The following is a 14461-nucleotide window of genomic DNA, read 5'->3' as shown; positions in this document are numbered from 1 at the left end:
GCCAGATTGAGCTCTAGCTCAGCTTTGGCCCTTCTAATGTTCTCCCTGCACAATCTCACTACACCTTTGTAGTCCTCTTGACTTGCCTGCCCCTTCTTCCAAAGACTGTAAGGATTCCTAATTTCTGAAAGGTCTCCGTCAAATATGGTCTAGTTAATCCTGTAGCTGCTGCAGAATAAAACCACCGAACAGTCAGGTGATGAGGAGTGAGAACTACTGCTTATTGATGAGTGAAATAGGCATTTGTTCTATCAATAGGTGCAGAGAGAGCTGGAAACCCTACCGGATCAGGCAGCAGCATGGAACCCAGCAGCACTGACATACATCATATACAGGACTGAGCAAGAAAGGGATTGACAGATGAAATGTCACTATCTTAAATTAGAGACAGGTAAGATTAGCTTTAGAAAACCCCCAAAGATTTTAAAGCCAGATAGTCAAGTTGTCTCTGAAAGGTCACTGCTGACTCTAGAGATTTAGACTTGGCATGTACAACTATTGTCTGTGATCTGACTGTAAATGTTCCATCATCTGGCCGTATCTGTGCACGACTGTAATGCTTGAACAAGAATGAAAACACGTAGAGACCAATTCAGAAAAAAACAACACTCAAAAAAGATAGAGGGAAATAAATTATTAGTTCCTATTCTGATAAACACCAGGTATCAGATATCACATACGCTCACTGCCTGCCTGCAACCTTTGCCAGGGTTAGGGTTCCCTTGTGTACCACCCGCCAGTTGTCTTGGTAGGACCCTTGGAGGTCCCCTCTCTATTGCTGTGTTTATGACGCTGAGCAAAAGTCTGATTAACGTTCATATTTGGTATTTAGGCAGTGCTGGTTATTAGTGTCCATCTCTGAGCTTCAGGGGAATGGCCAATTCCTCCATCTGGAACCACTGCGCTGTCCTTGTCCTGTCTGATAGACATGCTCAAGTCTGTTGCTATGCTATACTTCTTCTAAAGATGAAGAAAGTAAGGCATCAGGAGACTAGGTGTGCTGCCTAACTTAGAGACCTGGTCTTCTACCACTCAAGTCTTTCTGTTAGTTACAAAATTACCCATCCCAGCTGCTGCTGGAAGTGACAGTTCTTCCTGTTGGTTATTCAGCAGCATTAGTTGTTGGTGACTGGTGTGCCAGATATTCTAGGGTATGGCCTTGAGACGTAACTTCCAGAAAGTGAGGCTAAAAGACTCTCAGCTCCTCAGGACCCCAGCTCTGGCATCAGAACAAGTGTCAGGGTCCTAACAGGGTTTGTCTCCTCCACATCGGTATCGACGGTGGGACTCCACCCAGGGTACAGCTACACATAACAAAGCCTCAGGGAGTTTCTGGGGAGCCTGAGCTGCACCCCTGGGCAAATCTCTCAGCAACACACAGAGCTGATCCCATCTCTCCTATTCCTGACTTACATTTTTCTCTGCACACCTCATGAATAAACGATTTGGCAGGGTTGCTCCTAAGACCATTTGTGACATGTGCCACAGTTTCTATCAGTGTTGGCAGCTAGTGTAAGAGGGTTTGCAGCCCTTTTATGTTTGTAGGGAGCCTACACGCTATCTTTAATGAAACTGGAAGCACCTGACCTCAAAGGTGGGTGCTGCTGGGACAATGAAGAAATCTTGATTTCGAGAAGTTTGGCTTTCCTTCATGGGTCTTTTGTTCTTGCTTTATTCATGCAGGTGTGACTAAATACCTCTTTTACAGACTCTGAGAAAGACTTGTAGAGCCAGGGAAAGCGTTGGGCTGAATGGGAAGGTGTATCCCCTCCTGTCCACAATCTCTTTATGGATGCGGTGAGGAGCCTCTAAAAGTTGCTGGTGCCACATTTCCCCACGGTATCAGCCTGTGCTGGGGACAGGGCAAAGGGTAGGAGGAGGAGGAAGGGAGAGTTTGGCTAGCACGCTGTTTACAAGAGCGGAGGCTGTACTTGTTCTCAGGGCAGATGTGGGCTGCTTTGCGCCCAGGAATCCTGGCTGCAGCCGCAGTAAGGTGGAGGGGCTTGGTGTGCTCCGGGTATTCCTTGCTCTATTCCGCGAGGAGGAGTATTTTCAAATAGTATCGCAGCCAGCATGCCCTGGGGTGAATCTTAACGTAACCACACAGTAAGGATTTTGAAACAAGTTCTCCTTATTATTAACCTATTCTTATAAGAGCCAGGGATAATAAAAATATCCTCAGAGTTGGTCAGGGCTTGTGTGCAATTTAGAAATGGTCATAACCGATTGGTCTGCAGACTATATTGCTGCAGCGTCCAAGTGCTTTGCCTAATAACTTGTCTCCATCATAAGACTATGCAGAGTTCTGAAGAGGGTGAGACAAAGTTTTGTATGACCAGAACCTGTAAACCGTCCCCGTCTCTGTTGCCCAAGCATTGTGGCTGTGCTGTTTGGAGGAGCTGGTGAAAGGAATCCTGACCTGGGGGACTGAACCCCAGAACTGTGGTGTCCGGGGCCCTCCGTGGCCAGCAGCTGCAGCAGGCAGCGTGTCTGTTCCCAGCATAGCCTGAGTGGCACAGGCTGTGACAAGTGTGAGGAGCAGTGCTGTGTGGGAAGAGGAGGGGATCTCCTGTGTGGCAGATGTACGAAGTGGGAGGCTTTTCGTTTCTGAAACGTAACGGTTGGCCTTCTAGGGGCATTATGTAGGAAAAACTGACAGCAGAGACCTGTGTCTTTGGCCTGCTTGCAGCTAGTTTGGATATCATCTTTTGATGGGAAGGTTTCACCTAGCACGTTTAAAAGTACAGGCAGCTTTGCAGTGTAAATTTTTAAAACTAGAAGGGTCTGTTGCATATCAAACCTATCTGATTGTTTCCAACCCATGACAGGAACACAAGTAGATCCCTGAATAGACCAAAGGCTAAGTGAAAAGTGTGTCGACCGACCTACTCTTTGAGATCCATAGGATCTTCAGGAAGAAGGTGTAGAACATGCTGAAGGAAGAGTGATGGTGTCTGTGTGGGAAGTTTGTTCAGGCTTCATTGGCTGTGTATTAAACTAAGGAATTAACAGGGCAAATGTCAAATGCTGTAGGCATGGCATTTTCTAGAGGCACTCATCTCTCTACACAGGTCTGACTCTCCCTTGCCTTGACCTATTTGTCATCACATGCAATGTGGAAAAGAATCTGTTAAAAACTGCTTCTGCATCAGAATTCATCTGTTCAGTTGAGAATGAGGTTGGATTTTAAAAACTATCTTCACTGGGCACACATAAAAGCAACCACAAGCTACAGGGATAGAAGCAAACCCTAGCGTACAGTGGAAATAGAAAGTGGGGGGGGCAAAGCAAGCAAGCTGTCTACACGCAAAGCAGAGATGGAAGTTTGCATACACGTTTGTATAAGGCAAGACATTTTGGAATTGCAGCCCAGCGGCAGGTGATGATTACAGGCAACATGTCTGTGCCTATGTACAATTTTGCTGAGCGGCTGTCTTTCGTCACCTAAATCCCAGGGGTCTGGGGGTCAGAGGAGCTGTACGTGTCTCTCAGAAGCCCATTGCAGCTCTTTTCAGTTTTCGTACCAGGGCTGATCTTGCAGCCTGTGGGGAAGACAGTATTTTTTCTCTTGGTTTCGTGGTATCCATATGGAGTTACATCAGCTCTGGAAAATAATTCAAGAATCTCCTGATCCAGAGTGAAGGAAGTTGAAAACAATTAACAGAATCAGAAAATCTGAGTGGGTGGACAGACTCAGTATACATTGCAATCTGATAGTTAAATCCTTGAAGGTTTCTAAATTAATTAGGAACTCTAAGTCAGAATGAAATAGTCTGAGGGTGCTGAAGTTCACACACTGATTTAATTTGCATTAATTTTCAATTGTATATCAACTTGCAAAATACTTGGAAAATCAAATTACATGATGCTATATCTTGCTCCTAACCTGCTGCTCTCTTAATGCAGTCACGGGGGCATGGTTGCTTTGCCCTGCTTTTTTAAGAATTTGAATGACGTAAAATAAAATCTTTTCCCCGCCCTGAAATAAATAGGAAGAGTGCAGCCACAAAAAGCGCAGTGCCTTCCCACAGTGCCTTTAGGGGAAAGAGTACTGTTGCAGAAAAGTCCTGAAACAAGTCTACTCTAGTGTGCTTTTGAGTTGTGTAGCTCAAGACATGACCGAACAGACAAGTGAAGTCTGTCGCCTCAAGGTTCGAGCTTGCTTGCTGCTGGTGGTGTGCCTATGGCAATGGACACAGCAAACTCTGGCAACACCGTGTCACGATGGCGAACTGAGAATAATCGGTAAAGATGAAAAGAAATGCTGCCCCAAATGCAGCTTAAACACAGGTAAGGGAGTGATGTGTCTGTCTTCTTTCTGTTTGTCAGTGTTGTTTATGTCAGTCAGGGTAATCAGCTGTGGGGAATAGGCGTGTGTGTGTGTGTATGTAAATGTATCTTAGTAACTGTATATGCAAAACAAACTGACAAGGGCTTCCGTCCTGCCCCCTAAATTCATAATGTGCCTTAGCTATAAACTTCAGCGTGGACTCATGTTTCAGATTTTTTATGTGCTTATACTTGTTGTTCTGTAGTGGGAAAGGGAAAGTTAAGTTTCTGTGGATTGGTCTTGCTCACTAAGAAAGAAGATGTTTGCTTAACACCGATTCCAAGCCCTTGCTCCATTCAAACGTGGTTTCAAAGTTTGTCTGTGCTATTCAGACTTCAGAGGGAATGCAGGGAGTGATGCTCTCTGTAAGGCTGTTCTTTGCAATTTGTGGTCCTAAAGACTAGGAAGCATCCCACGTCAGTCCCTCCATTCCGCTGACCTGTGCTTGTCCCAGAAGTAAATGCACAGACAAGCTCTTAGGTGATCATTAGTTTCAACAGCCTGTTCTAACCTGTATCCTTGCCTGATTTTAGGATGGTGGTGCGATGGATGGATGGATTAGGATGGATTCTCACTTGCCTGTAATTTTAAGTCAAGTTAAGGCGCTAGATGCGGAAGAGGCTAACTGCAGGACGTACTGGGTGACATTTCTGTGCCTGTTAGGCTGAAGGACAGAACAGGGGATTCTAATGGCCTCTTCCATGGTCCCAGGAACAATCATGCTATTCTTCCTAATTTAGTGCAGTCCATAACGGTAGCCAGAGCTGAACAGTACAGAACATGCAGCTGTTTGTATGACCTACAGCAGGGAATGCACCTTCCTTTTCTGTTTGTCCCAAAACAGGGTTGCTGGAAGCCTTGTCTAGCCGGTATGGTAATGCTGTTGTCCTGCAGGTCAGCAACAGGACGAGCTGAGAAGTTACATCTTTCATTGGTGCCTAGGTAGGAGTCAGCCTCCCACCCATTAGTAGCTTGAATATCTCTGCCTCAACCGACAACAAGGACACTGAGTTCCCTGTGGAAGGAGTGAGTGGACGCATGGGATTTGTGGGAATGAGCAATAAATAGCTGAAGAGCTCTAGAGTCCTCAGTAGTGTGGAGACCCCAGGGTATTTCCCTTCCCACTGAGAGAAAGTCATTCAGCATGAGGTAGGAGAGTCATTGCTTGGTGGATCAACTCCAGAATCACCCACTAGTAATACACAGAAAGAAGCATCTCCAAGCTGTTTCCTTTTTGCTGCCAGACTTCATTAAGTTTTGAAGGCCAGTAAGAGGAGGCCAGTGGGCAGAGAAAGATGTGGGCCGTTGCCTGGTGGACCTGTACATTCCATCACCAACCTCAGGAAATAATCTTTGCTTGATCTTTGCTACTCACTGTGGGTTTTTAAGCATGCTATTGAACTAGCCAGCATTTCCCTCTATATTTTTTTTTCTTTAAGGTTATACAGCTTCCTGGTTGAACAGCACTGTTCCTCCAACTGGTCTCCAGCTGCCTGAAGGACTGCTTGATACTGTTTACTGATGGCATCAGTATATATGAGCAGTCCTTTGCTTTCATGAACCCAGGAGCCTCTCAGAATTAGAGATGATATTTTTTGAGTGCAAGCAAAGTTCACAACAGAACTCCTCTAGAAGCAGAAGGACAGAGGGTAGGAAGGGTGCTGGTTTTATGGCTTGGATTTAGACCCACTTCTGCCAACAGAGTGTAGGAAGCAGCTGCTGTTGTTAGGAAAGGCATGGAAAAGGAGCTCTAGCTTCACTGGCCAAGGATCTTCTGGGTGTCCCTCCTCTAACATGGCTGGGCCTAACAGAGAAGAGCTCCGGCAGTGTCCTGAGAGCTGACTGGTTGGCTAGTTAATGTCTAGTGCTTCTCTGGGGCACTGGCAGTGCCCTCCTCACCCCACAGGGTCTAAATCTGCACAACGTAGTAAAGCAAACCTGCTGCCTTACTTCTGTCTACCATGACCTACACTGGTATTCCAGGTAAGAGAGAAGGGTGACAGTGGTAAGTCATGCAGTGCTCAGATAACCATGGTGTAAAAATCTGAGTGGTGCTGAATTTGAGTACTCTAAACTTTATCCAGTATGCGTGGGAGTGACATCTTTCTGGTATCCGTTTTTTCCACCACAGCACAGTAAGGAACTATTTCACTTGTGTCAGCCAGTAAGGCTAATGGTTAAGTTACTTTCCAGCCTCTATGACAAAGGCAAGTCTAACTTCTTTCTTCTTGACAGGAGACAACGGCAAATGTCAAGATACTAAGGACCATGACTGCAGATGTCGTCAGGGATACAGCTGTTCTGACAGTGCATGTCTCCACTGCACAAAACTGCCTGAATGCGCAGAGGGCGAGGAGCTCTTTAAGCTTGGTAACTCAAGAAACGCAAATGACTCTAAAAGACGGAGTTCAGTATAAGTGGCTGGCTGAGCAGCAGTTTTCTTCACTTATTAGAACCTGCTTTTGGGAAGGCTCGTTATGCAGAGAGAAATGGCTTTTATACTGTGGCTGTTGTGACTAAAACCCTTGCTTGCCTATTTTATAACTCTTCCCTTCCTAAATTTGAGACTTTCACGCTCAGAATTTCAGTATTACTTTTCTTCCAAGCTGCTAGAACTGTCAGTAGAAGACTGTTTTACTCTGTGTTGCCTCTTAACTTTACACCCTCTGCTGTCAGATCAGACTACTCTGTACCTCTCCTGTAAGGGGTCCACCCATACATTTCCCAAATGCAAAGGTGGCAAGAACTGCTTATGTGTTTCTCCAGGGGGATGATTCATAATGCAGAAAGAGCATAGAGGGAATGCATTGTGCTCTAACCTGTTGTATCATCTTTCAGTAAAGGCGCTGACCACTAATAATTCACGTTCTCTTTTCTTGTAGGCATTTTAGACTTCACATTCAAATGTAAACCATGTGAGACAGGAACCTATTCTAATGTTAAGAATGGCTGGTGCCGTAACTGGACTGAGTATGTATTTATTGATACTTTCCTTCTTTGGCAATATGCATGATAAAATTCTCAAATAATTAATACTTAAATTAGAAAATAAAATTGAATCAAAGATGAGATCACCAATGAGGTTAAATGATGAGGTTTTTAAATTCAGCAATCTATGATATTTCTCTCTCCTTTGGCTTTAGAAATAGTCGGTCTCAAAGCAGAACTCAAGACAAACTGCTGTGTATTCGACTTGCTTCCAAGTCCAGCTTAAACTGATGCAAAATTATTCCAAACATAGACATCACTTGAAACAAAGAGACTAAAAAAAATGTGCACATAAACAATTGTGGTGTAGTGTTATCTTGTTGGGGAACAGCCACAACTTTACCTGCACTGCTACAAAAAGGAAAAAAGGAAACAAGTTGTGGAAAGAGTGGAGGGAAGGAAAGAAGGGAGCCAAGAGAAAGGCTGGAGAGGAATGAAGGGAAAGGCAGGGACATTCTAAATGTGACTCTTATTCTTCTTTTAGTTGTGAAAGTTCTGGCTTTCTAACAATGAAGCAAGGCAACAGTACACATAATGCAATATGTGGTTTCCCTGCTAAAGATTTGGAGCAAGGTACCTTCTCACAATGATTTGTTTCTTTAAGCCTATAACTTTTCTCTACACTTCTTCAGTTGGTGACTTGCTGCGTAGTTATCATCCAGAGCTTGCTATCATGAAAATTTGCTTTGAAAATTACGGTTGTGTTTCTTGCAATATTAATATAGGTAGAATTGTTGACCTGGGCAAAGTTTCCACCATTAAATCACTGTCAGTAATAAAGGTAGAGAAAAGCCCAACAATTGTCCTTGAATAGAGCACACTTATTTGGCAAATTATCAGAGTTTCCCATTGAACTGCTCTTGCCGTTTTGCTAGATTTTCTTAGGAAGACAATAGCTTAGTTAGTCATCCAGTTCCTTTACAACTATTGCTTGAGTCCACAGCACCCACGACTGAAATCTCATGCCTTATCATGGATCAAATTAGATAGGAGTAAGTAGGTACAGGCTTTGCAGGTAGTGAGTATCTTGAAGACAGCGAGCTGCACTGCTCCTGCATTTCCCCCCACCCTTGTCCCTACAATGAATTGGTGCCTTTCAGGTCTGGGCCCTTCATTCAGAGAAGTTGTTAGTTCTGCTGAGACAAATTGCAAAAAGGTGCTACTTTTAACTTCCATGAGGCAGACACAAGTGTGAAAATTTGGCTTTCTGTAGGGAATTCAGGGAAACATTGAAGCCAAATCCGCCCAAAAAGCAAAACTCAAACAGAGTAGATAGAAGAAGTGATAGCTGCAAGAGAGAGAGACTGAACAATGAAGGGATCAGACATGTGGGGTTTTTGCATGAATGCTTCTTACCACACAGTGATCTATTGCACCCTTGACTCAGAGCATCTCAGTTTTATTGTTAATACCTGCACTGGTTTTTTTTCCGTGGAAAATTATTTTCCACAGAAAGAGGAAATTAATCTCTAAATTTCCTTGGAAGAACTGCCTTTCCTTTGACAATAGTCTGGGCACACAATTTCTTAGTCTTTATTAAATATATTTAATTGCAGCTCCTATTGCAAGTGACTCTCTCTATACCACCATCCTGGCCATCCTTACAGCAGTGGCTGTATTTGTTCTCATCTTGCTGACCTTCTTCTTGCATTTCTGCATATGGTCGCTGAAGAAAGAAAAATACCACATGTCTGACGGTAAGTGCACCTTTGTGGACTTCTGCGTAGCTTTTCAGTGGCGAACAATGTCCAGTGATCCAGAGTCAGAATGGAATAAATGAAGTTGAATAAATAGAGCAAATACAGATTTACTCTGTGATTTTGGGCGGGTTGCTTAGTTTCAGTAAGATGCAGTGCATCACCTCTATCTTTGTCCTTTCCTCAGAGAGAGGCTGTATTGGTAAAGGTAACGGGCAGCTAACTGACATGTACGAAGACCTCTTGTATGTGCAGTGCTTTTGCTTATTCTCACTGCAGATCTGGAACATAACTTCCCTAGGCTGCCGATGGCTCCACAAGCATCATACCATGGAGAAGAGACTTACAGCTGCCAGTTTCCAGAAGAAGAACATGGAGACAAAATGCCAGAAGAAAAGCTTTGCTATTTCCACCCTCAGAGTCTACAGTGAAAACAGATAAATCGCAATGTGCTGTGAGAATGGGGAGCTGAGCTCAGCTTTTCAAAAAAGAGAAGGGAGGGGCTGGGTGCATAAAGCATCATTATGTACATAGCAATAAGGAATGGGTTTGGGGGAGTTTCACCTTCTTCTCAACAAACCTAGCATTTGGAAACAGAAAAACTGCTAAGTCAGACTGGCGTTCAGTTCAGCTGCATTGCATTATTGCAAGTTTCCTGGGTTGTTGGTTTTTTTCTTTTTTATTGATGCTCTTTTCAACTTTGTTTGGGACCAGGGACCCTTCTTGTCATTATTCCCCTTTGTGTCTTCTGCACGTGTCTCTGTGGTGCTCCCACAGATCGATACACGCGTAGAAGGCCGGCGTCCTGCCGTCAATCCCTTCAGTGCTACAGGAAATACAGTAGTACCCAGAGGGCACTCACAGCTTTCACGGGCTGTCCGTATTTCCAAGATGTGTCCTGGTGCTCGTATTAAGGGAATAAGGCATCGTGCCTAGCAACCATACCTACTACTCTTCTCTAAGCAGGCAGCGGTTTTCACTCCTGCCAGATTGCCCTGTTATGCAGCAAAGGGCCGCTGTTCTTAATCCATTAACTGCTCACCTCTCCAGTCCCAACAGAAGGTGTTGGTTAGGCCAGTCTCACTGCACAGAGGTGCCGCTGTGAGACTGCCATAGCCACAGCATTTGTGCTTGCAGAGATTTCTCTGTGCAAGGTCTGTGATCCCCTCATTCCCTCCAGGGAAGCTGGGGGTGAAGAAGGTAGTAACATTTATCCTCCTTCTCTTCTATAACTCAGCAATCCTTGGTACCTGGAGTACTGAATTACAAAAGGGAGGCTTCTGAAAGGCTCAAATGAGGATCACGCTGTCTAGAGAAAGACATTTGGTTTAATGCTCTCTTCTCACCTAGTTTATAGAGTAGGAAAGGACAGTGGAAACCAGAGAAAAGCCCAACCTTTGTTCTTGATGTTCTTGATGTTCTTTTTTCCCCACCCCAGAAGGAAGAGAACCAGAGCGTCTGCTGGTGTATACCAGCGTAGCCCCAGTGACTTGATCATCAGCTGAAAGATGTTCTCCTTACTGAAAGCTGTACCATGGAGGATTTTTTTTTTATGTTAGATCAGTGCTCCTCCAGTTTCATAGAGCTCTAACACGGCTAGAATTAATTGTTTTGCCTGAATTTAAAGGGGCAGGGTTTCAGCTGGAGTTTGGTTGCTTTCTGTGAATTGACACTGATTTCAAGTAAGAATCTAGCCTGGGGCTTCAGCTAGTTAAAACTGACGTGTCTTTTTTATGTAATTATTTTTGTGTTATGTGACTGCAATAATGTTTGGCCTTCTGGTGAAAGCTGCTTGGAGCAGACGCTTTTATGACCGAATCAGCTTTGGGCAAAAATGAGTTTTGTCTCAGCCTTTACATGTAAGGTTATAAATAGCTCACAGTACAGCCATTACAGCAGCTTCCTCATGATTTCTTATGGATGACGTAAACAGTACAGGGCTTTTAAATTAAATCCTAACAGAATAATGAAATTTCTGTTAATCACCTTACTAAATACTCAGAGGGGATTATTCCAAGTCTGAATGACATGCTGTTTTAAGTAGGGATCTGTGAGATTACAATAGCTGCGGAGCAGAAGTTATTGCCTCCACAGATGTGTGTTGCAAAAGCACTTGAATGGAGAATCCTAAGAAGTGGGACAGGTTGGTAAGCCTCTGTGCTCCAAGGCAGGCTTGGTGAGACTGGATAACGATCTACCTGTTAGACTTTCGTTGAGGTGACTCCATGACCTCTCTAGGCAATCCAGTCCAGTGACTGATCTCAAATCAGAGAAGGAGAGAGACTTGGTTAGTTAAAATTTATATTATCCATTATGATTATGAGGAAGAATTGACTCTTCAGCATCTTTTTAAGCATTCATAAATTATCATCTCTCCTTGAGTTCTCTAGGCTCTTATCCTACTTCACAGGCTGTGGTTTCTAGACCTCTTAGTCTCTCTCTCTAAGCTCTTTTCAGTTGGTCTTTCTTGAAGCCTTCTCTGGAGGAGGTCTTGGCAAGCTTGAATAAAGCTGAAGGATTATTTTTTTCATTCATGGACATGGTTTTATTGCTGAACATTTCTTCAGTGATTATGTCAAGAGGAGTTATCCTGTCTTTTTTGCTTTTTGCCTTTTTTTTTTGGTGCATTATAGAATCTTGTAACTGGGTGAAATAATTGTAAAGGCAAATGAAGTACAAAGGGTTATCCCTTCACTATAATGTATTCGTCTGTAGTCCTAGTTTTAGTCTTCTGACTTCTCTGTTATTGTGTTTACTGCAGCTGACATACCTTAGAATGAGAGCAGTGATACTTCTCAACCCTAAAAGGATGTTGTGAGATTTAATTAGTACTTTCAATGTATTTTTGCCTTCTTTGATCCTCTTACTGTTAATCTTTGTGTTGCTGAGAATTTTTCCCATAGGTATCCCTATGTGAAATTCACTTAAGAGAGAGTTTTCCTCCATTGCTTTGGGAAATGCGCAGATTCTTAATTGAGGTGAACTGGAGATTCAGCCAAGGAAAGGTGAAAGCATTGGATTGGATTAAATAAGATAACTTTTTTAAAGTGTAAGACTGTCTCTGCCTTGTAAGCCGTTTCGCTGTGAGATTTAATATACTCAGAAGTCTAAACACTGGTTAGTAAAGACACTTCTTAGAGCTCCTTCTATGCTGGCCATGTTTATTCTCAGCTCTGTATTGACCCTTCTTTTTTTTTTTTAATGTTTTCAACAAGATTTCTGATTGTGACCTTTTGTAAAGGTAAAATAAACTTGAAAATTGAATACAGTGCCTATGTGATATAATTGAGGCAAATTGGAAAGGAAGGGTTTTATTCGTTAGGTTGTCCCAGGGTTCTTGAGCGCACTTAGTTTTACTTTCCCATTTCACTTCCCCTCTCTTACAGAACTCTGGCTATTTCAGCAACGAACCCCCAGCCAAACTCTTCCGTCATTGAATTTTAGACTGGTGCACTTGCACTTTTTTCCCTTTTTAAGCAAGTGGTTTAACATTTCCTGGCTGCTAGCTAAACCAGCTTTTCAGCTACCCACTACCAAAATAGCAGGAAACTGTGGCTGACAATTTGTTCCATTCCTGACAATGGTAGAGAAGCAGCAACATTTGGGGCAAACAAAAATTCAACAGAGCTTACTATTTGAGGAATGAAAGATTTGAGTGTCTAGTGGAAGTCTGTGCCTCTGGCAACATGCGGCAAATATTTCTGGGCTGTGGGTGTTGAATAGCCGACACTACTGCCAGTTAATATTGAAACACAATGAACAGAGCCATATTATTCATTGGAAATTTGCAGAGTGGCCCTGTGCGTTTCTATATGCCTACCTTGAAGAAGAGTTCCACTTCCTGCTTACCTAACCACCTGACTTTACGGCTGCTTATTGATGGGAAAAGCAACCAATTTCCTGACTTCTTAAAGCTCCAATTCAGAGGGAAAAACCCAAAGCGTGAATCATTTAAGCCTTGGAGAATTTCAGTAAAAGAGCTGTTCTTTGCATCAAAGGAAATGAAAACCATTGGCGTAGAACAGTGAGCCTGTAAGAAAACACTAGATTTCAGTTTCCATTCAGAAAGAATGATAGCTTTATTTTATCAGTGTGCAATTTCTGTAATATTTGAATCAGATCATGGCTGAATTTTCAGCTCATATCCCAGAGTTTATGGGGTTTTTCAAGTTCTGATTTGAACTGCAGCTTGATTTCTGTATATGGACTGTGGGCTAAAAAAGGCTTCTCCCTCAAATCATTTACATCCAATTAAATGTCTGTAACAATATTTTTTTTTCTTGAATCTCTTTTCAAAAGAGAAAAGAGAATATCCCTGAAAAATATCCCAAAGTTTCTAGAAGCTAAGTCATCAAGCAAATGTAGAAATACAATGTTTCATTAACGTTATTGTCATGAGTAAATAGTTAAAATATGATGTATGGTGATATCTAAAAAACCAAAAAAAAGCTCCTGGACAGTGCTAACAAAAAGGCAAATATGCAGGCTCCAAAACGACAACATCAAATTATGGCTTAACTGAGGACATAATAACTTTTACGCTACATGTAGGTGAAGCTTAAAAAGTATATTTCATGTTTATGGAAAAAAAAGCAATTTTTTGTGGGACAGTTGGTAGCACTTAGTCCTTGTTTTATTAGGAGTTGTCCAGCACTTATCTTAAGCTTGTCTTTGAGTTGTCCTATGAGCTGAGGAATCTAACTGTAATAAAAGTTCTTGAGCTGCCAGCGATGAGTAAAGACTTGTTGCCATTTACAAGTGTTGTTGCCATTTACAAGTCATGAGTAAAGACTTGTTGCCATTGGCAGCCTACGTGTGAGTGAGGACTCTGAAAAGTGGATAGCCCTTAACGAAGAAATTTCTGGAACAATTCTGTTTATATAAAAAGAAGAAGTGGTGGAAGGAGTCTCCTACGTGCTGAAAAGTGTGCCTTTTCATTCTGCTTTCCGTTCTACTCGAGACAGCCTCACAGGCTGCCAGGGCGCGTTGAGTGTCTCAGACCTGGTCAGCAAAATCTTTCACCATCTTAAGAGTCAGCTCTTTTAGCATGTGTGCTTTAATAATACTTAGAAAGGAACACCGCTGACACATTTTAAGAAGCTACTAATATAACGGGTTTGGTGATTTCTTAGAAGCTGACATCCCTTCGCTGGCCCTGAGGCTCCCTCGCGTGCCCCGGCAAAGGGCGAAGAAGTGGCTGGCAGAGTGAGAATTGACACTGGCCTTCAGGAGGAAGCTTCTGCTCGCTCTGAGTTCTGGGATCTTCCAGTGACCTAGCTCTGAAGTCAGCACCAAACTTAGCAGCTTTTCTCTGAGTCGTGTAGATTGTTTTCCTGATGCCAGATCCAGTGTTACCATTTAGCGTTTTGTGCTTCTAATCTGCATCTGTATTCTCGAATTTTGACTTCTAAAATGGAAAAGGTATGATGGCAAAATTTCAGGGCAG

The 14461-nt window shown here is 43.0% G+C and overlaps 1 protein-coding gene across 1 annotated transcript; it reads left to right on the top strand.

Annotated features, from left to right (window-relative positions):
* The first annotated feature begins 4043 nt into the window (after positions 1 to 4043).
* On the top strand, positions 4044 to 9563 carry TNFRSF18 (TNF receptor superfamily member 18). Its single transcript, XM_072884089.1, has 6 exons — positions 4044 to 4290; positions 6566 to 6700; positions 7213 to 7300; positions 7803 to 7891; positions 8875 to 9015; positions 9295 to 9563. The coding sequence occupies exons 1-6, from the start codon at positions 4116 to 4118 to the stop codon at positions 9444 to 9446; spliced, it is 780 nt and encodes a 259-aa protein (XP_072740190.1). The 5' UTR covers positions 4044 to 4115; the 3' UTR covers positions 9447 to 9563.
* The last annotated feature ends 4898 nt before the right edge of the window (positions 9564 to 14461 follow it).

Source organism: Ciconia boyciana, chromosome 19 (assembly GCF_034638445.1).
Source record: "Ciconia boyciana chromosome 19, ASM3463844v1, whole genome shotgun sequence".
In the NCBI taxonomy this organism is placed as follows: Eukaryota; Metazoa; Chordata; class Aves; order Ciconiiformes; family Ciconiidae; genus Ciconia; species Ciconia boyciana.
Note: the sequence above shows the minus strand (reverse complement) of the source record. Positions and strands in the feature narration are given on the sequence as shown.